The following is a 23,313-nucleotide window of genomic DNA, read 5'->3' on the forward strand; positions in this document are numbered from 1 at the left end:
CCTTAGTATTAACTCTTCATGTTTATACTTCGATTTGATCTCCAAGATTATCTGATGTAGTATGTAACTTCTTTGATGGCTTTGTATATATCATCAATTGCTAGTTAAGGAGTCCTAGCAAAATCTATCATTCTTCTATTATCGTTTCATGCTTCATGGAAGTTAAAACTCAATATAATTAATAGGTGAAAGCCTCAAACAAATTCAGGTTGAAAACATATTGTGCGCTCTCATTGCCTGAACTCATATGTCACGCCCCGAATCCCGAGACACGTGAACAACCCGCCATGGTCATGTAAATACACATTCCCAAGTAGTGTCGCCGACCCCATTTAAATTATTATGCGCATGCAGAACGTGCTAAAAAACCCCTGACAAAAACATACGGGATAGGACAGCAGGAAAATTAATTCAAAATCAAATCAACATACTTTCATATATCATCAATCCAGGGTTTACATACACCAACAAGATCCAGAGACTATATGCACCAAAAATGGGTCAGGGACTATGTGCGTCAAAAAGGGTCAGTCTGCACACTAGGGATTGGTCCACAAAAAAAAAAAAAGGAATAGTCCTATGACTACTGGCCGGACTCGTTCGACGATCCCACATCCTCAGGTTCTGTCACCCAAGAGGCCGAGGGCGATGCGTTTATCACTCCACCGTCGGGAAGATCCGCCATGCCTTCACCCAAAATGGCGTCCATCACAGTCAACGGAATGTCCATGCTATCCAATGGGCCAACCCTAACGCCATCGACTCCATAACGAAACCAAGCCCTAAACATATAAGGTACTCTGACATCCACGGTCACCTAGACCCAGACAATGGACCTAACCAACTGATAGACCCAAGGACTTCCAGGGTCAGGAGCACTCTGCGTCGTCTGGTGAATCTCCGCCGGCATGCCACTCTTCTCCGAGGGTACCGCCATCTACGGCCCTGTAATATTTTCCCCAAACCGGGATGAGACTTTGTCTCAGCAAGTTCACCCCTCATAAACCCCTATTAGAAAGAAAATACGCCCCAGAGTAGTCTAGCCACACAAGCACAGAAGACTTACCTCGCCTTCTTGCCTTCCTGCAGGTTAGTACAATTCATATCACTCAAACACAAGTAATAATAAAAACGTAAACCATCGGAACACAATCAATTTCACTTAATTTCGCAATCATAGCAAACGTTCCAAATTATTATTCACTGCCACACAAGGGCATAGCCTACTCGCAGTACGATTATCTAATGACATATAGCCAGGCATTGCCTCCGCACCTTGGACCGCGACTTCGTCAGTACAACGACGGCGTTCCCGAAGGAGCATGGGCCTAGAATAAACTACGACCCGCATCCGTTGTATGGGGCATCCCATATAGGAGCAATTCCAGCTCAATAACTCAAGACAATTCATCTTAATTATCATACAACAACTCATAATCAACCCAAGGCACTTTGCACATCACTCACATACCCCAATTACAATATTAATCTTTAAAAAATCCAATTTCGATGCCAAACCCGACATTTGAGATTTTCTAAATAAAATCCATATTTTCCACAATCAACACTCAATTTGCATTAACCACTCATCAATTTCAAATTTTAAATATATAGCAGCGATCGGCACGAAATTCTAAGCAATTAGGATCAAAAATAATTTTTCGAGTTTTTTTTTAAATTTAAAATTTTCAGAATATAATATATTATTAAATAATCCAATATTTTCGAAACATTTATTTAAATCATAAGCAAACCCCTTTGAGTCACATCAAGGCTTATATTAAAATAAACCTACTTAACCTTTAAACTAAACATACTTTACCTTAATTAATCACCTTAATCTAATCCACAACTAAATAAACTAATCTAACAACCTAATCTCAATCAACCTAAGCTAAACACACTTAAGGCATCATTAACCCGCTAATCAAGGTTTAGTGAGCTAAACTCACCGGAATTGCTTTCCGATGAGTCTCCGGCAAAGAGCACGACGATGCCGTCAACAAACCTACACGGATCAACATCAAATGAGAACCAAAAGGCGACCAAATCAAGCCTTGAAGAACCGGATCTTGCCGGAACTTCCAGCCACTGACCAAGCTCGGAGGAAGGCGGCACGGCGGTCGGTTGGACGCAAAACCGGCGGAAGAGAGAGGCGGCAGCTCAAGCAACAACCGGCGATGGTTCGGGCGGAGGAACGGCGGCGATGGAGGCTTCGGCGAGGTGCTGCGACGTCGAGCAGCAGCTGCAGGACGGCGGTCGATGGCTGAAACTCGCGGGCGAAGGCGGCAAGCGGATGAGCTAACCGACGGAGCAACGCACGGGCCTCCTCACGCGAATGGGCGATGACCGCGACGGCTCCGGCGAACGGCGACGGTTGCGACAAACGAGCGAGCGAAGGGCATGGGGCTGGCTGTCGCACGGTGTAGCTTCTCTCTCTCTCTCCTCCAAGTTCAAATGAAGAAGATGATGGGGACAAGGGGGAAGTGACACCCCACCTTTCCAAGAGCCAATCCCCTCCATCCACTTGTCATCATCTTATACACTCTTGCCCCCACACCATGACATCACTTGTGATGTCACAATCCACTAACTCTAACCTCCCACGACTTTAGTCCAATAGGTTCAATTTCATTTTCCGTCGGGACATAGAATCTTGTGTGCTAATTTCTTCAATTCCATTCAATTCTCTTCCAATTGAGTCCAATTAAAGTCCATAAATTAATCCAATGATCCTAATAAGATTTGTGACACACCATGACTTCCAATTTTAGGATTGGATCTCAATTTCACAGTTAATTTCACTTTAGCACAATACTAGCGCGTCCTGATCTACCGGGTAGCTTTTAGAAATTTTCATGCATTTGACCTGTGGTTGATTAATTTAAGCCACAATGTATATCTTTGACACATTGACAACTTTCGGTTGTCGGGGTAATCTCAAGGTTTCAAATACGGGCACAGGGTACCTAATCGATAGAAAAGTCGATCCAGTGCCGATCGACAAGAATTGTGCGATCCGGTGGAATCACCCACACCCGATCACATGCCTCTGTCGAGCCGACCTATCTCCGATCTCTAATCAATTTTTATTTGTGTCGTAATGACCCTTGCAGGTTATCTCGGTTGAAAGGTCGCTTCATGATCAAATTCTCGAGTCTGATGCATTAGAATCTCTTAATGACTTCACCTAATAGACTAGTTTTCACATGAGTGGCCGACTCAAGGAAAAGAACTATATGCGTGCCAACGAAATGCCCGTCTCAATTTTATTGAAATTAGAATTGGAAAATCAGAATGTCACATCATAAATTGAAACTGCTTTTTAAATCTTAAAACTTTTTAGTTGCTCTTAATTTAATTTTTTTTAAATTTATATTTTCATTGCACAAATTGAAAGATCTAATATGCCCCAATTGCATTCATAATGCAAGTTTTTAGGATCATTAGTATACTCAAAGTCGGATGAAGCTAAATGTATTTTTTTCTTTTGTTCATAAAAAGGAGGCCGAAGTAGCCAAATTACCACTAATTTACGGCAAACAACACGGGAACCAATTATTATAAAGGATAATCCAGAATTTTGAGTCAATAGATAAAAAGAGAATCTAAGTAGCACTGACACTAACGTGCGACGCGATACAACATGACACGCCGACACGTCGTTTCTCAAAAAATAGAAAATTTCGACACGTTGGGACACGTTACATATTAAATATATATTTTTATATATACATAATAAATTATCATTTTTATGATTATTTCAATCAAATTAATTTGAATCAAATTCATAAATAAATAATTAATTAAAAAAACCTTGAATGAATTTATACTAAAAACATTAATCCACTATTTATTAATATAATTAATTGTTTTAATTTAACAAATTCAACTTCATTTCAATAATTCATAAAACTTGGAGAAAAAACAAGCGATCCATATTCTGAACTCGCATGTTAGATATGTTGGAAGAGGAGAAAAAAAAAACTTAAGGGATAAATTGTGTATCACGGAAAGTGGGAATCAGAAGAGAAGAGAATACTGGGTTTTTCTTATTTCTCTATTTATTATTTTTATTATTTTGTTTTATTTTTCACGTGCGCGCACACATATATATACACACACACACACATATATATATTGACATCTCATTTATTGAATTTTTAAAATTGACTTCGATATTAGAATTACGTATCGGAAACTCGTATGTCAGAATTCCAACTCGAGTATTGAAGAGTATCGACATGTGTTGGAGAGTATCGGACATGTGTTGAAGTGTCCGACACGACACAAAGACTCTTGAAAAGTGTCGGTGCTTCATAGGAGGGAATACATGTACATAAATTCAATTGGAACTTCATTAATAAACAATGGGACACTTTAACACCAACTGAGAACAGTAGTCGAAATTCAGGAATGGTGAGCAATAGAGTTGAATAAATAAAATCAGCTACTTGATAAAGTTTGATTAGCCCAACACTTTTGTCTTATTGTTCCAATCCAATGAACTCATCTCTTTGTATTATTGAATGTTACTATTATTTGCAATATATCAATCCCCACTTGCCAAATACTCCCGATGTCCAACGCCATGTTCCACTAGACAAGATGATGCTCCATGGGACATATTCCACTTGCCAAATACTCCCAAATGGGTACTGAATCCAATTGTTTGGAACCTAGAACTTATCTTCTATAGGATATTATAATCCCTATGGATGGCACGTTGAGTAGTGAGTACACAAGTTCTCCTCCTCTACGCTCTTGTAACTTTTTGTTTTCTGAAATTATCAAGCAAAAATTGTGGCAATTCTAAATTACATGGACTATCGAAGCACGAGTCTATACCTGAGATAGTTTGGGACGGGTACATACGACTCAACAAATACCAGTTGGGGCCGCACGGCATGAATCCTCATCAAGACGAGCGATGAATCACAAGGTGGATCCCAGACCCTTGCACTGGTAACCAAAACTAATTGATAACTCATGGAGAAAAGCTGGTAAGCCACACAGGTAAATGTTGGTAAATTCATATGAAAGTTAATAAATCTATGGAGCTTGTAGGAAAGAAAAATAAAATTTGGCAAACCATAATAAAAGTTGATAAACTTAAAAAAAATATCAAATAAACATTGGGAAATCATTCAAATGAGAGTTGATAACTTAAACCTATATGTGAATTACATCAGAGAAAAGTTGGTAAGTCACTCAAATAAAAATTGAGCAACTCTTTAAGGCTTTAACATGAGGAGAGAACAAAAGTTGGTAAAACTAAAAAAAAAAAAAAAAAAAATGGTAATTTGTGAACAATATAATTAATAGTATGTTAAAAAAGTGATGATAAGTTACCAAAGAGTTGTTGGAAAAACTAGTGACCGATGATTTTTTTTTAAGCCATTAATTGTCAAAAAAACGCTCCATTATGTGTCGAGATAAACATCATTTAAGTAGTGATTAGGGCAATAAAAATCTATTGAAGGTCAAGCATAGGCCATGGTTAGATATTGACAAAGCTCGTCGCAACTGGCGTCAGTAATTACGAACGCGGAAACTTAGCCTCGGGTGTGAGATAAAGGGAATTACATTACTCCATTCTCAAGGCTTGTGATATAAAAAATTAACAAAAAATTTTCGTAGGCCATATTCTGCACATGCAAAGAGATTTTGCATTGACGAGGGACGGATAGATTCACGGCGGCTCCCGCCAGCCTACCGGTGGGTCCGTCGTTGGGCGGCTGAGAATAACGGGTGTGAGGGGGGCTTCCAGCTAGTCACAGGGGTCACAGCCCCACCGTGTACTTTTGTAATTGGCCGTTGTTTTTGACCAAGTAAGAAAAGCCTAATATAAAGAAAGAAAGGGCTGGTCCGTTTTTCCTTTACATTGTATAATATTGTTGTTAATCATAACAATCAATAATCGATCCCACTTTTCAAAATTGGCAGTCATCTTCTATTTAGCACATGCGTGATCAATGACTCCGTTTGACATAGGAACAGTGCTGAACTTCTTAAAAATGGTTTACAAAATCGACACACGAGGGGTGCCTCGACTATGGATGGCCAAGGAAATCCGCAATCTTCCATGTGATTGATTTTCCTCGCAAGTGGCATGTGGAATCAGTGCTTTGCAGCCGGTATTTCTCCTAATTAATGATCTATGAAGTGTCCTCTGGTCATTCTTTATACGACCGTGTTCTCTCTTTCTTTCTTTTTTACCTTGGTCTAAACTCTTTGTCGTATCTTTCCGAAATTGATCGCAAGTTGTTCAAGAACCAAAAGCCTAGGTGATTGGGGACCACCACGTAAACATATATGTGCGTGTAACAATGTCAGAGCACCAAAAAGCTGTGCTAACTCCCTGGTTCCAATAGCATCTTGAAACCTCAGAGAGAATGGAACTTCGCAGCTCAAATATCATTAGTTTCAAGACCAGGGAGCTTCAATCACTCCTAGTCTTGGTTCTTTCTCTAGCCATCGCCTTCACGGCTTCGGCGTCGTCTCAAGGCATCGATTTCAGCTTCCAGACTTTCGACAATGATAGCATTCGATTCCAAGGCGACGCGTCTATTTCGGGTAACCTCATCCAACTTACAAAGGCCTCTCAGAGCACGGGGTGGGCCATGTACCATGAGCCGATGCGCCTTTGGGACAAGGCCACCGGGAACATGGCGGATTTCACCACCAATTTCACCTTCATCATCAATTCGCAGGAAAAGTCGAAATTCGGCGATGGATTGACATTCTTTCTTGTCCCTGAAGGGTCTCAAATCCCGATTAACTCATCGGGACGCTACCTCGCTCTCGTAAATCCGAACCGCAACCCTTCCATCTCTTCTACTTCCTTTGTAGCCGTCGAGTTCGACACTTATAGCAACAACTATAGTGGTGTTGTGGACCCGAATTGTTCACAAGTTGCACATGTTGGTATAGACTTGAATAATCTCACTTCCGCGGTTTCTAACTGCGTTGATTGGTTCAAGGATAAAATCATGAGCGGTGGACGGATCAATGCTACGATTATGTACAATTCTAGCATGCAGAACTTGAGCATTGTCATGATCGATGCAGATGCCACGGGCACTGACATAAATTCCTCCGCTATCTACAATATAGTCAACATGGCCAAGTATTTGCCGGAGTGGGTGAATTTTGGCTTCTCCGCTGCAACGGGTACGAATTTCGAGCTGCACACTCTTGAGGCATGGGAATTCCGCTCTAATGTGCAAGTGGCTGGAAAAAAGAGTAAGTTATGGTTATGGGCTACCTTAGGCTCAGGTTCTTTCATTTTGCTGGTTCTTGTTCTAGCGTTTGCTTGGTTTCGTCACTGTTCGAAGAGAAGAGGAACTTAAATGAGCGGAGAAGAAGATGCTCTCGCAATCGATGAAGAATACGAGCAAGTGCCAGGGCCCAAGAAATTCTCCTACTTGCCAAATACTCCCGATTTCCAACGCCATGTTCCACTAGACAAGATGATGTGGGACATATTCCACTTGCCAAATACTCCCAAATGGGTACTGATTCCAATCGTTTGGAACCTATACCTTATCTTATATAGGCTATTATAATCCCTATGGAAGGCATGTTGAGTAGTGAGTACACAAGTTCTCCTCCTCTACGCTCTTGTAACTTTTTGTTTTCTGAAATTATCAAGCAAAAATTGTGACAGTTCTAAATTACATGGACTATCGGAGCACGAGTCTATACCTGAGATAGTTTGCGACGGGTACGTACGACTCAACAAAGACCAGTTGGGGCCGCACGGCATGAATCCTCATCAAGACGAGCGATGAATCACAAAGTGGATCCCAAACCCTTGCACTGGTAACCAAAACTAATTGATAACCCATGGAGAAAAGCTGGTAAGCCACACAGGTAAATGTTGGTAAATTCATATGAAAGTTAATAAATCTATGGAGCTTGTAGGAAAGAAAAATCAAATTTGGCAAACCATAAAAAAAGTTGATAAAATTTTTAAAAAAAAAAATCAAATAAACATTGGGAAATCATTCAAATGAGAGTTGATAACTTAAACCTATATGTGAATTACATTAGAGAAAAGTTGGTAGGTCACCCAAATAAAAATTGAGCAACTCTTTAAGGCTTTAACATGAGGAGCGAACAAAAGTTGGTAAAAAATAATGGTAATTTGTGAACAATATAATTAAAAGTATGTTAAAAAAGTGATGATAAGTTACCAAAGAGTTGTTGGAAAAACTAGTGACCGGTGATTTTTATTTAGCCATTAATTGTCAGAAAAACGCTCCATTATGTGGCTTAGCTCGAGATAAACATCATTTAAGTAGTGATTAGGGCAATAAAAATCTATTGAAGGTCAAGCGTAGGCCATGGTTAGATATTGACAAAGCTCGTCGTAACTGGCGCCAGTAATTACGGACGCGGAAACTTAGCCTCAGGAGCGAGATAAAGGGAATTACATTACTCCATTCTCAAGGCTTGGGATACAAAAAAATTTCGTAGGCCATATTCTGCACATGCAAAGAGATTTTGCATTGACGAGGGGCGGATAGATTCACGGCGGCTCCCGCCAGCCTATTGGTGGGTCCGTTGTTGGGCGGCTGAGAACAACGGGTGTGAGGGCGGCTTCCAGCTAGTCACAGGGGTCACAGTCCTTTCCGTGTCACGACCATAGAAAAGAGAATCAAATGGCAGCCCCACCGTGTACTTTTGTAATCGGCCGTTGTTTTTGACGAAGCAAGAAAAGTCTAATATAAAGAAAGAAAGGGCGCGTCCGTTTTTCCTTTACATTATATATATATTTTTTTTTTATACCTAGAATCCGCTGAGCCTGCTGGGCTTACGCCAGACAGCCCACCCCGTGCACCCCGATTACATTGTATAATATTGTTAATCATAATAATCAATAATCGATCCCACTTTTCAAAATTGGCAGTCATCTTCCATTTAGCACATGCTGATCAATGACTCCGTTTGATATAAGAATAGTGCTGAACTTCTTAAAAATGGTTTACAAAATCGACACACAAGCGGTGCCTCCGACTATGGATGGCCAAGGAAGTCGGCAATCTTCCATGGGATTGATTTTCCTCGCAAGTGGCATGTGGAATCAGTGCTTCGCAGCTGGTATTTCTCTTAATTTATGATCTATGAAGTGTCCTTTGGTCATTCTTTATACAACCGTGTTCTCTTTTTCGTTTTTTTTTCCCATGGTCTAAAGTCTTTGTCGTATGGAACTGCGTGGGGACTGTCTCATTTTCGTTTACATTGATCCTTTTTTAAATTGATTGCAAGTTGTTCAAGAACCAAAAGCCTAGGTGATTGGGGACCACCACGTAAACATATATGTGCGTGTAACAACGTCAGAGCACCAGAAAGCTGTGCTAACTCCCTGGTTCCAAGAGCATCTTGAAACTTCAGAGAGAATGGAATTTCACAGCTCAAATATCATTAGTTTCAAGACCAGGGAGCTTCAATCACTCCTAGTCTTGGTTCTCTCTCTAGCCATCGCCTTCACGGCTTCAGCATCGTCTCAGGGCATCGATTTCAGCTTCCGAACTTTCGACAATGATAATATTCGATTCCAAGGCGATGCGTCTATTTCGAGCGACCTCATCCAACTTACAAAGACCACTATGAGCAAAGGGTGGGCTACGTACCACAAGCCGATGCGCCTTTGGGACAAGGCAACCGGGAACGTGGCGGATTTCACCACCAACTTCACCTTCATCATCAATTCGCAGGAAACTCCAAATTCGGCGACGGATTCACCTTCTTTCTTGTCCCAAAGGATCTCAAATGCCATTCGATTCCTTGGGACGCTACCTCGCTCTTGTAAGTCCAAGCCGCAACTCTTCGATCTCTTCTACTTCCTTTGTAGCTGTCGAGTTCGACACTTATCGCAACAACTTTAGTGGTGTTATGGACCCGAATTGTTCACAAGTTGCACATGTTGGTATAGACTTGAATAATCTCACTTCCGCAGCCTCTAGCTGCGTCGATTGGTTCAAGGATAAAATCATGAGTGGTGGACGGATCAATGCTACGATTACGTACAATTCTAGCACGCAGAACTTGAGCATTGTCATGATCGATGTGGATGCCACGGGCACCAACATGAATTCCTCTGCTATCTACAATATAGTCAACATGACCAAGTATTTGCCGGAGTGGGTGAATTTTGGTTTCTCGGCTGCAACGGGTTCGAGTTATGAGTCCCACACTCTTGAGGCATGGGAATTCCGCTCTAATGTGCTAGTGGCTGGAAAAAAGAGAAAGTTATGGCTATGGGCTACCTTAGGCTCAGGTTCTTTCATTTTGCTGGTTCTTGTTCTAGCCTTTGTTTGGTTTCGTCACTGTTCGAAGAGAAAAGGAACTTACAAGAGCGGAGAAGAAGATGCTTTGGCAATCGATGAAGAATTCGAGCAAGTGCCAGGGCCCAAGAAATTCTCCCACAAGGACTTGGTGGTGGCAACCAATAATTTTGCAATTGAACGGTTGCTTGGAGAAGGGGGCTTTGGGAGAGTGTACGAAGGATACTTGACCACCATGAATGCCAAAGTCGCAATCAAGAAGATTAATCCAGGGTCAAGACAAGGGATAAAGGAGTATGCCACCGAAGTGAAGACCATAAGCCAACTCCGGCATAGAAATTTAGTCCAACTCATCGGGTGGTGTCATGAGAAAAGGAACTCCTTCTTATCTATGAGTTCATGTCTAATGGTAGCCTGGATACTCATCTATTCAAAGAACGAACCTTCTTGTCATGGGAGAAACGGTACAAAATTGCGCAAGGCATAGCCTCAGCATTGCTTTACCTCCATGAAGAATGGGAACAATGTGTCCTGCATCGGGATATAAAGTCCAGCAATATCATGCTCGATTCCGATTTCAATGCTAAATTAGGGGACTTTGGTTTGGCTAGGCTAGTTGACCATGCCAAAGGGTTACAAACGACTGTTTTGGCCGGGACCATGGGCTATATGGCTCCTGAATGCGTTTACACGGGCAAGGCAAGTAAGGAATCGGATGTCTATAGCTTTGGAGTTGTCCTATTAGAAATAGCTTGCGGAAGAAAAGTCATTGAGCCAAGGGCCAAGGAAGGCCAAGTCCAGTTGGTGGATTGGGTTTGGGAGCTTTATGGGACAGGGAGGCTACTTGATGCTGCAGACTCTAAACTTGGTACCAATTTCGATGAAAAGCAACTAGAGTGCTTGATGGTTGTAGGGCTGTGGTGCGCTCATCCAGACCACACTGCCCGTCCTTCCATAAGAGAAGCATTAAATGTTCTCAACTTTAACGCCCCGCTACCTGTTCTTCCATTGAAATTGCCAGTCCCTACATATCTGGCACCTCTATCCACATTCACCATGGCATCGATTGTTTCATCTCACGCCACCTCGACCAGCGGCACCGAAGTGTCCACATTTACTACCTCTTCCATACAATCTCATCATTCTGCTTCCACTTCATTGCTCCCAAGTACAATATAAATTACTACTTTTGGTATATTTTTGAATAATCAATTTGAATTGTAAATTGTACTTGAAATTTGATGTCGGATACTATCTGCTTTCATATAAATTTCATCATGTGTGTACCTTAGTATTAACTCTTCATGTTTATACTTCGATTTGATCTCCAAGATTATCTAATGTAGTATGTGTCTTCTTTGATGGCTTAGTATCTGTTATCAATTGCTAGTTAGAGTGTCCTAGCAAAATCTACCATTCTTCTATTGTCCTTTCATGCTTCATGGAAGTTAAAACTCAATACAATTAATAGGTGAAAGCCTCGAACAAATTTCAGGTTGAAAACATATGGTGCGCTCTCATTGCCTGAACTCATATTGAAACTACTTTTAAATCTTAAACTTTTTAGTTGCTCTTTATTGAAAATTTTAAAAAATATATATATTTTTCTTATTGCACAAATTGAAAGATCTAGTATTCCCCAATTGCATTCGTAATGCAAGTTTTAGGATCATTAGCGTACTCAAAGTCGGATGAAGCTAAATGCATTTTTTTTTCTTTTGTTCGTAAAAGGAAGTCCAATAAGCCAAATTACCACCAATTTGCGACAAACAACACGGGAACCAACTATTAGAAAGGCTAATCCAGACTTTTGAGTCTTTTGAAAGTCAATCGAACTTCAAATAAACAATGCGGGACACTTTAACACCAACTGAGAACAAAAATCGAAATTGAGGAATGATAATGTGACATCTCGATTTTCCAATTCTATTTTCAATAAATGGAGACGGGCATTTCGTTGGCACGCATATAGTTCTTTTCCGAGTCGGCTCATGTGAAAACTAGTCTATCGGTGAAAAGTAAGAGTTTATAATGCATCGACTCGAGAATTTGACCCGGAAGCGACCTTTCGGCCGAGCTAGTACGCAAGGGTCATTACGGCACAATTAAAATCGATTAGAGATCGGAGATATGTCGACTCGACGGAGGCATGTGATCGGGTGTGGGTGATTCCACCGGATCACACAATTCGTGTCGATCGGCACTAGGCCGACTTTTCTATCGATTGGGTACCTGTGTTCAGATTTGAAATCTTGAGATTACCCCGACAACCGAAAGTCGCCAATGTTTCAAAGATGGCATTGTGGCTTGAGATGATCAACCACTGGTCAAATGCATGAAAATTTCTAAAGGCTACCCTAGGTTAGGCGCGCTAGTATCGTGCCAAAGTGAAATTAACCGTGGAATTGAAATCAAATTCGAAAATTGGAAGTTTGGGTGTGTCACAAATCATTTCAAGATCATTGAATCATCTTTGGGAAGATTTTTCATGCAAGCCGAGTTTTTTTGACAAAATAATCAAGAAATCGCTAATTTGGCTTGAGAAATTAGTAGGCCGCTTTTGGGACTTAAGTTGGTCACTATGGACAAGTGAAGATGTGAATTGAGCGTGGTGACATTGGGTTAATTTTATGGACTTCATTTAATTCAATTGGGAGAGAATTGATTGGAATTGAAGGAATTCGTATCTGAAGTTTAAATGCGTGAGAAAAATAAAATGGGCCCATTGAAGATTGTTGTGGGAAGGGATTTGAAGTTAGTGGAGTATGACGTGGGATGATGTCATGGTGGCGTTGTGTGGGATTAAAAAAATGAGAAAAAGAGAAAAGAAAAAAGGGTCCCATCTCTCTCTCTCCTCCTTCTCTCTCCTCCCTCTCTTCTTCCTCCCAACCGTGCGACTTCTTCAGCTCTCTCCATCTTCTTCTCCTTCTTCGCACGCCCAGCAATGGAAGAAGCGGAATGCAGCAGCCCCTAACTCCGTCCGTCGGCCCCTCCGCCGCTCGCCGCCGCCGTTTGTGCCGTCCGCTCGCTCGCCGACCAGCTCGCCGCTCCGCCTTAGCCCGTTTCCCCAGCAGATCTGAGATCTCTTGCAGCAGCTGACCGGGACCAGTCGAGCTCGACGCCGCACGCCCATCGCCGGAGCTCGCCGCCGCCTATGTTGTCCCGCACCCGCGCGCCCGTGCGTCGCCCCGCACGCGCCTCGCCTGGACTGCCGCCTCCGTCTGCCCTTGCTCGGGTGTTTCAGGAGCTGCCGGAGCTCGTCCCCGCCGCCGGGAGGCCTCGCCTAGCCGCCGCCTCGCCCGTCCGAGCCACCGTCGAGCTGCCGCCCCGTCCCTCTGCCCGTTTCCGACCTAAACCGGCACCGGATCCGCTCCCTCTCGGCCCTGATCAGCAACCCAGAAAATGGGTATGGCAGCCCACGCTTGGCCCGTTTTGGCCGCCTTCCCGAGCCCGGATGCTCGGCCCGCCTTGAGGAAAGTCGATCCTCGCGTCGCCCTTGTTGTTTTGGTCTCGGCTCGCTAATCGGATGAGTTTAACTCATTAAACCTTGATTAGACGGTTAATGATGCCCTAAGTGTGCTTAGCAAAGTTAAGTAAGCTTAGTTGGTTGAATTAGTTTAATTGGTTGATGATTAGATTATTGTGTTTAATTAAGTTAAAGTGTGTTTAGTTTAAAGTTAAGTTTGTTTATTGTTAATATAAAGCCTTGATGTGACATAATAGGGTTTTATTTTTGAATTATTTAATGATTTCGAATTTTGGAATTTATAATATTATATTATATTCCGAAATTATTAAAATATTATTATTTATTTTTAAAAAAAACGGAAAAATTATTTTTTACCTCGGTTGTTGAATTCGTGCCGATCGCTCTTTATGTAGTCGGATTTTGAAATTGATGATTGGATATTATAAATTGAGTGTGGATCGTGAAAAATATAAATATTATTATTTAATTATTTTCGGATTAAATTTAATTATTTATTAAATTCCGAAAATTTCGTTGGAACCTTATTCTCTCATAATTTCATCTGATCGTTGTTGTGTATTTAGAATTTGAATTTGATGATTGATTGTGGCAAATGGAGTGTGATTGTGATAAATAGGGATTCTTTATAAATCACTAAGTGTAGAAATTGATGGGAGATTGGCCGTGATGTCTGCCTAGGAAGGTGTCATTTTTAGTGAGGCCGTGATGTCTGCTAGGAAGGTCGTCGCTTACCTAGTGAGACCATGATGTACCACCTAGGAAGGTCGTGCCCGGTGAGGCGTGATGTACCACCTATGAGAGGTCGTGCCCGGTGAGGCCGTGATGTACCACCCTATGAGAGGTGCCCAATGACGTCGTGATTGACCACTTATGAGAGGTCGTGCCTAAGAGGGCCGTGATGAACCACCTATGAGAGTCGTGCCTAATAGGGCCGTGATGTACCACCTAGGAAAGGTCATGCCCAGTGAGGCCGTGATTGACCACCTATGAGAGGTCGTGCCTAAGAGGGCCGTGATGAACCACCTATGAGAGGTCGTGCCTAATATTGCCACTGATTGTTAAACCTTCCTATAGGGCCGTGATTGAGAGCAATGATTGATTTGCTAGAATGACATGTAATCGGCCGAGTCGATTGATCGCTGAGACGATCCAAGTGGTTGAATTGTTTTGATAATGTGATTGAACCATGGTTGTTTGGTTATCATAATTGTACGTGGTTGAATTATATAAATTGTGCTAACACACGAGATGAAGGGTCAAGCGAGGTAAGTCTTCTATGTGATGTGACTAGGCCACCCGGGGCGTATTTTCTTTCTAATAGGGGTTTAGGGGGTTGAACTTGCTGAGACATCATCTCATCCCGGTTGTGAGATTAAAATTTCAGGTCCCTAGTGGACGGAGTGACCAGATAGCTTTGGTTGGCCTTGAGGAGTTGCAAAGATGAAGTTATAAGGATTGGAGAGTGTGTACGACTTGTAGGTCGTAGGACAGTTCATTTTTAAGAGCCGGTTTTGAAGACTTTTGGCTGTAGACCTCATTTGTAATTACGTTGAATTATGAAGTGTCATGTTGTGGTTTTTTTGCTTCATGCTTTTTCATCCCGTATTTTTATTGTCGGGGTTTTATAATATGTTCCCCTTGCGCATTAATAAATCAATGGGGTCGACACACTACACAGGAATGTCGCATTTGAATGACCATGATGGGATGTTGACGCGCTCGGGGTTCGAGGCGTGACAGGTAAGCAATAGAGTTGAATATAGAAAATGAGCTCCCTGATAAAGTTTGATAAACCCCACACTTTTGTCTTATTGTTCCAATCCAATGAACTCATCTCTGTCTTATTGAATGTTACTATTATTTGCAATATATCAATCCCCACTTGCCAAATACTCCCGATGTCCAACGCCATCTTCCACTAGACAAGATGATGCTCTATGGGACATATTCCACTTGCCAAATACTCCCAAATGGGTACTAATTCCAATTGTTTGGAACTTAGAACTTAACTTATATAGGCTATTATAATCCCTATGGATGAATCATGGTTAAAATCGACCGAGCGCGATTTTAGTGCAACCTAACCTACCGGGTAGCTTTTAGGGATTTTAGCACGTTTGACTCGTGGTCAATAATTTTCGATCCACATTTGTGCATTTTCGACTTGTCTGCGACTCTCAGTTGTCGTAAAGATCGCAAGGTTTTAATTACGGATACCAAGTATAAAATTGACTGAAATCAGGTTAGTGCCGTTCGACGCGAATTTTGCAATCATGTAGAATCACATGCAATTCAATTACGTCATTCCATCGAATCGACCTATATCCAATCACCAATCGATTATAACGGTATCATTTTGACCCTTGTCAATTATCATGATCGAGTAATCGATTTCTGATCAAATTCTCAAGTCTATCGCGTTTATATCCCTTAACAGCTTCACCCGATAGATCAATTAATTCATGAGTGGCTAACTCAGAAAAAGGGGACCATACGCGCGTCGACGAAATGCCTATTTCATTTTATCGAGACGGGATCAAAATTCAGGATGTCACCAGCCTTGGTCCCATCCCATCCAAAGTTTTCATGCACTTCGTTTCTCTTCGTTAGGATCGATCATTGCTTTTGAAACATCGATCCGTTACTTATGATTCATCCCCGAGTCTCTTTCAACTGGCCATGGCATCGTTTGGAGTCCAAACTTTGGACCGTACACGAGAAAGGCTAATTAGCCTAGTCAAAAGCTCCCAACTTTCTCCGGCATGGTTTTCAGGATCTTATAGCTAACTTCGGCTTTTCCAATGATGAATCCTTTGTCTGATTACATAACATACTTGTTTTGATAATCCTGAGGACAAGTCCAGAGGCCCCACTATCCAGAGATGTGCAGATAGACTTCATCAAGAATAATTCATATGCAATTGATGAGATTTAAATGATATTCTCTAATATGTCACGATTATATGACATCCAACACAATTATATCATTTTCACTAAAGTTTTCCACAAGATTTATGTTGCTTAAAATTTAACATTTTCACATTACAATGTACTATTCTTCTTTTGGAACATATTTCTCTGATTGGGACAATGGCAAGATCATCGCCTAACCTTGCCGTTTCATCCTTAAACTATTCATCGAGAAGGTTGCGAGTCTTTTCTGTGGATTTCCATTGAACCAATTCAAGATGGTCTCCAAAAAAACAAAAACACAAAAACTCACAGCCTTAGTCATGACATGCAGAAGCGTTTTCTTTAGAAGAGAACATGCATAGGCTTCCAGCATTATTCTTGGTCCTTTTTTTTTCTATCTAAGCATCACATTCATTGCTTCAGTGTCATGTGATGGAATGTCGTTTAATTTTCAGGTTTTCGATGGTCGAATTGTCCCCAAAGGTGACGCCTCTCAGTTGCCTTCACGCGTCCAGCTCACCATAAGTGATAGGAATCTGAACCTTAATTCCAGCGTGGGTCGAGCCACGTACCACGAACCGATGTGCCTTTGGGATAAGTCGACTAGCAATATGGCAGACTTCACCACTCAATTCAGCTTTGTCATCGGTTCAGAACATAATGAAACATTTGCCGATGGATTGACGTTTTTCTCGGCCCCAATGGGTCAGACTTCTAAGCAACTCGTCTGGTGGCAATCTTGCTCTTGTAAGTGTGAACCGAAACCCTTCCGACCCTTCTACCACATTCCATCGCTGTGGAATTCGACACTTTCTATGACAGGTCCACCAATTTTTGGGACCTGCAGTGTGAACATGTTGGTACAGATTTGATTAACTTCTCATCTGTCAACTTTACATGAGTGGATTGGTTCGGGGACAAAATCATGAGCGGTGGACTCAATGCTTCGATATCATACAATTCTAGAGCGCAAGATGTAGTGTCCTCATGATCGATGCCACAGATCCAAAAAGGAACATTGCCAAGCACTCCCATTCAGTTAACCTGACAGAGTATTTGCCAGAATGGGTGACAGTCGGTTTCTCATTGGCCACGGGTTTGAGCTTTGATCGCACTCTGTACTCATGGGAATTTAGGTCTGATCTCGAGTCACCGAAAACGCGAACAGAACAAGCAGTACTAATCCTGCAGACACAAACACATATGAGAGAGTTTAGGCTCTTTCTTTCCATCGCTTTTGTACTAGGCTTTGCTTGGTTTTTTACTGGTCAAAGAGAAAGATAAATGACAGAATTGGAGAAGAGGATGATCTCCTGTCAATTGAAGAAGAATTTAACCAAGTGACCGGACCCAAGAAGTTCTCCTACAGGGACTTGGTAAGGCGACCGATAATTTTGCAGCTGCACAATTGCTTGGGAAAGGGGGTTTCAGAAAAATTTATGAAGGCCTCTTGATTGGCATTAACTCTAATGTCATAATCAAGAAGATAACTCGAGAGTTGAGACATGGGATAAAGGAGTAAGAGAAGACCATCAGCCGACTCAGGCACAGAAACTTAGTCTAATTCATCGATTGGTGTCATGAGAAAAAGGAACTCCTTATTTATGAGTTCATGTCTAATGGTACAGATTGCACAAGGTATAATCTTTGTATTGTTATACCTCCATGAAGAATGGGAACAATGTGTTGTCCATAGGGACATAAAGTCAAGCAACATTGTGCTTGATTCAGACTCGAATGCTAAGCTGGGGACTTTGGATTGGCTTGGCTAGACTTGTTAGCCACACCAAAGCGTCACAAACGACTAACTGTATTCACGGGTAACAGAGGCCAAGTTCGGCTAGTGGATTGGGTTTGGAGCTCTATGGAATTGAAAAGTTGCTAGACGTAGTGGACTCGAAACCACGCAGTGATTTATTGACAAACAATTGGAGCAATTGATGATCGTACGGCTTTAATGTGCTCATCTAGACTCCAAAATTCGGCCCTCTCTATAAGAGAAGCTCTAAATCTTCCGTATTAGGATGTCCATGTGAGTGAGTTATGTTAAAAGAAATCCCATATTAAATAATTAATGTGATGTGGAACAGTTAATATATTCTAGTTGGTTCATAACTCATTGGCTTAATCTTTTGAATGAAAAAAAAGGTTCAACTGAATATGTTAACAGATTCAGACTTGGACTCTCTCTCGCCATCTCCCTGAAAGAAAATATTGGACTTATGTTGTGCACTCCCCACATTCTAAACTTTGATACTTCGCCACCTGCCCTTCCATCAACAATGCCGGTCCCAACATATCTCGCACCTCCTCTGTCTATATTGTCGACCTGGTCACACCTTTCATCTTTTAGGGTTTCATCTTTTGGCGCCTCCACTGGTGGTGAACCAGCTGGTCATAGCATCGAAACGTCCACATGTACTACCTTGTCTAAGCGATCCTCTTGTTCATCTTCTTCTAAAATGATTTCATATGCTGAATGAGCTCTTATTTCCAGTTGAACTTTGACAATTACTGTGAATTGTAACTCCCAAGTTCTTTTTTTTTTTCTGGATAGATTTCAAAGAATGTTCGTTTACCTTGCCTTCGTTTCGCAGAAAATTTTTTTGTCCAAAAACAAAGATGGAGTGCATTTACGTGGCGATCACACATGTTCAACGCAATTATCGTTCTTACTGATTCGTTGAACCATTCCAAGATGATCCCCCGACGAAGTTGGCAGCCTTAGTAATTGAGCAAATTAAAGCGGTGCCTTTCCACGAAAGAGCTATATTCAAAATTTAATAACAGCTTGACATCTCACTTTTGTAAATCAATTTTATAAAACCAAACTATATTAGGGCTTATTTGTTAACATTTCTATTTCTCAAAATTTCTATTATTCGTTCGAATAAAAGAAGAATAGCAATCCATTTGATAACTCTAGTTGAATTTTATATTCCTTGGAATAGAAAAACGGTTAGGAAATAGATTTGGAACAAAAAACAAGAAATAAAAAAGTTAATTTTTTTGGGAACAATTTCTGTAATAAGTCATTTTTCTTTTCTTCATCTTCCTCCTCTAACTAGTCATTAGAGCCTCACCGGTGACCAAGGAGGCTCCTCGAGGGCCCGTGAAGTCGTTGGCTCTTGTCTCTAGTCGGTCGCCGGCCATTGCCGAGACCTGGCGATCGGCGCTAAAGGAGGAAGAAAAGAAACGGAAAAAAAACGAAAAATGTCAGAATTTTTTAAAAAATAAAAGAAATTCTTCGTCACAAAATAATTTAAGAATCCCACCAAACGCATTCATATTCTTTTTCTATCTTGGGTATAGAAATTTTGCGGTTACCAAATACATTCTTCTGCTCGAAAATTATTCCAAGAAATAGAAATAGAAAAAAATATATTTTTAAAAAAAATTAATCTCAGAAATAAAAATGTTATCAAATGAATCTTTAATCAGAAAAAAGGACATTGACAATTTTTTAATGAGAATGATTTTTGTTGTGGCTAGCATGTGTAATGCATTGCAGTCGGAACTACTCTTAATTAATCAATAATGGAAGGGCAACCTTGACATTTGTTAAGATGACCTTTAGATTGTATTAATTCCTGCGATTTTCTTTTTCTATTTTTTTTCCTTTTTATATTTCAAGTCTAGAGAGTAGTTGTTGTGGAAGACACTCTCATTTTTTTATTACATTGTGTTAAATTAATGTCTCGATTTTAAATTTGGACAACGATTTGTTAAATTGAATTTATTAATAAGAATTTTTCCAAGTGATTTATATATCGGATGAAGAAGTTTTCCTCATACTAGATTTTCTTTTGGATGTCCAAAAGAAAGCAACGACGGAAGAAAAAGGTAATCTATATTTACGAGACAAAAGAGGAAATAAAATAAAGAAAAGCAAAGGGTTTCTTCTTTTACTTGCAGCAGCCGACTCTTTTTGCTGCATGGTGGGCCCACGTCAAATTGTTGACCATGGTCACACACGGACGAAAGCAAAACGAGAGTTTTCTATCTCACTAGCCGCCGAAGCCCTACGAAGTAGACAGAGAGCCGCACAAAAGGAAAGTGTAGAAGCCGACGAGAAGCAGCAACTTGCATGTGAAAGAAGAAAATTCAATAACGCTGCACAGTCTTGACTTTCGGTCCTGAGCAGGTATTGCTTGGACTTGAACACATGGTTATTTTCATGCTGTGAGTTTATATTATATATTTATAAATATTTTGAATTTGAGTTTAAATTTAGGTATGAGAAATACTTTAGAATGTGTGACGATTATAAACTCCATTTTTTTATTATTATACATTATTCTCTTCTAACTCTCCTCATGGATATAAGTATTGATATTCGGAATAAATTACGTAAATCTCCGAAGTCTTTTATTATTTATCGTTTATTTATTTGGTGATTTTTGTATTAACGTAATTGTAAGATGATGTCGTTTCGCTATTATATTCCAACACGTTGAAACATTCCAAGTGTCCCCGAATTCAGGAGCAATCTAGAAACCTCAAGGAGATGAAGCTTTACAACTCGGATATCAAAAGTTTTGAGATCCAAATACATTTATAACAAATTTATTCTCCCGTTAATTTCAATTAAATAAAATTAATATTTAAAAATCGTAAACCGATACACCTATGATAAACGGAGGGTAAAACTCAAACCGGTACACCCGTTAATCCGCATGTGTTATCCAATTCATTGATTTAACAATAAATTTAACGAAAATTAACGGAAGGTAAATTTATCATAAATGTACTAATTTAGAATTTTTAGTAATCAAAAATTAGTTTGGAATAAATTTATTACATATGTATTAATTTATGATTTTTTGTGATATTAATCTTAATCTTAAAAATACCCTTGTCTATCGCAAAGTCAACATTTAGGAACAGCGAGACTAGAGTCTAGAGCTATATTAAACAAGCTTCAAAGTCCCATGCCTTCTTTCATTATTGATCTCATCTTAAGGACAAACGACCTTGGTCCCATCCCATCCAATCTACTCACATAAGCTATCTTTTGTCCTTTATATGGCCACTGTTTCGTTGACCTTTCTCTTTGTTATGATCGATCTTTACCGCTCACTGAGCCATCGATCCGGTCACTCTGATTCGTTAAACAGTCTCTTTCGCGAGAAAAGGCTAATTAACGCAAGTCCAAAACCCACCAACTTTACTCAACAAGCTAGTTTTAGTACCTTATAAACCGGCTCTAGATTTTCCAATGACGTATATTTTCTATTGACATACTATATTTTATTGGTTATATCAGAGCACTAGTGCAAAGGTCCCGCTCTCTGCAGGCCTGTTCAACATCCTGCAAGTCTTGTGAATTAATTAAGACTTTGAAATGTGTATATGGGCTAACCCAGAGGTATTTGGATGTAATTGATGTAATTTGAATAATGTACGCTATCGAAGAAGCGAAGAGGAGTGCGGCCAGGCTCGCCTTGGATTGCGCTGACTTCAAGCGCTCGAAATTGGGTACGTCGTTGTTAAGACGGATCGAGGTGGCGTAACTTTCTTCTGAAAATTTGCGAGTGAAGGGACGATTTCGTGGTTTTGGGAGTTGGAGGAGAGCAGGACTCTGTCGCCATAGAAATTGGAAGAAAGCAATGGATTTGTAGTCGCAGACATGGTTGTCGCGCTTGGGTTTTTGTTCAGAGTCGCCCGGTTTGCTTGCTTATCCGCTCGAGAGGGAGAAGGAGATGAGGAAAGGGTGCGAAATTCAAGAATGAAGCGTGGAGGAGGAGGAGGATGATGATGATGATGATGATGAAGCTCATCAAGACGAGCGATGAATCACAAAGTGGATCCCAAACCCTTGCACTGTTAACAAAACTAATTGATAACCCATGGAGAAAAAAGCTGGTAAGCCACACAGGTAAATGTTGGTAAATTCATATGAGAGTTAATAAATTTATGGAGCTTGTAGGAGAGAAAAATAAATTTTGGCAAACCAAAATAAAAGTTGATAAACTTTAAAAAAAAATCAAATAAATATTGGGACATCATTCAAATGAGAGTTGATAACTTAAACCTATATGTGAATTACATCAAAGAAAAGGTGGTAAGTCACCCAAATAAAAATTGAGCAACTCTTTAAAGGCTTTAACATGGGGAGCGAACAAAGTTGGTAAAAAAAAAAAAAAAAAATGGTAATTTGTGAACAATATAATTAATAGTATGTTAAAAAAAGTGATGATAAGTTACCAAAGAGTTGTTGAAAAAACTAGTGACCGATGATTTTTTTTTTTAAGCCATTAGTCAAAAAAACGCTCCATTATGTGGCTTAGCTCGAGATAAACATCATTTAAGTAGTGATTAGGGCAATAAAAATCTATTGAAGGTCAAGCATAGGCCATGATTAGATATTGACAAAGCTTGTCGCAACTGGTGTTAGTTATTACGGACGCAGAAACTTAGCCTCAGGAGCGAGATAAAGGGAATTACATTACTCCATTCTCGAGGCTTGTGATACAAAAAATTAACAAAAAAATTTCGTAAGTCATATTCTACACAAGCAAAAGAGATTTTGCATTGACGAGGGCGGATAGATTCATGGCGGCGCCCGCCACTACCGGTGGTCCGTCGTTCGGCGGCTGAGAACAACGGGTGTGATGG

General features: G+C 40.5%; 1 protein-coding gene across 1 annotated transcript; it reads left to right on the forward strand.

The window, feature by feature from the left end:
- The first annotated feature begins 6,336 nt into the window (after positions 1-6,336).
- On the forward strand, positions 6,337-18,467 carry LOC104440879 (L-type lectin-domain containing receptor kinase IX.2). The gene is given in 8 exon segments (XM_039310675.1): positions 6,337-7,342; positions 9,723-10,663; positions 10,666-11,396; positions 13,537-13,698; positions 17,151-17,555; positions 17,662-17,871; positions 17,970-18,071; positions 18,324-18,467. Coding segments are annotated over 8 exon segments (3,642 nt in total). The 5' UTR covers positions 6,337-6,395.
- The last annotated feature ends 4,846 nt before the right edge of the window (positions 18,468-23,313 follow it).

Source organism: Eucalyptus grandis, chromosome 4 (genome assembly GCF_016545825.1).
Source record: "Eucalyptus grandis isolate ANBG69807.140 chromosome 4, ASM1654582v1, whole genome shotgun sequence".
NCBI classification, from domain to species: Eukaryota; Viridiplantae; Streptophyta; class Magnoliopsida; order Myrtales; family Myrtaceae; genus Eucalyptus; species Eucalyptus grandis.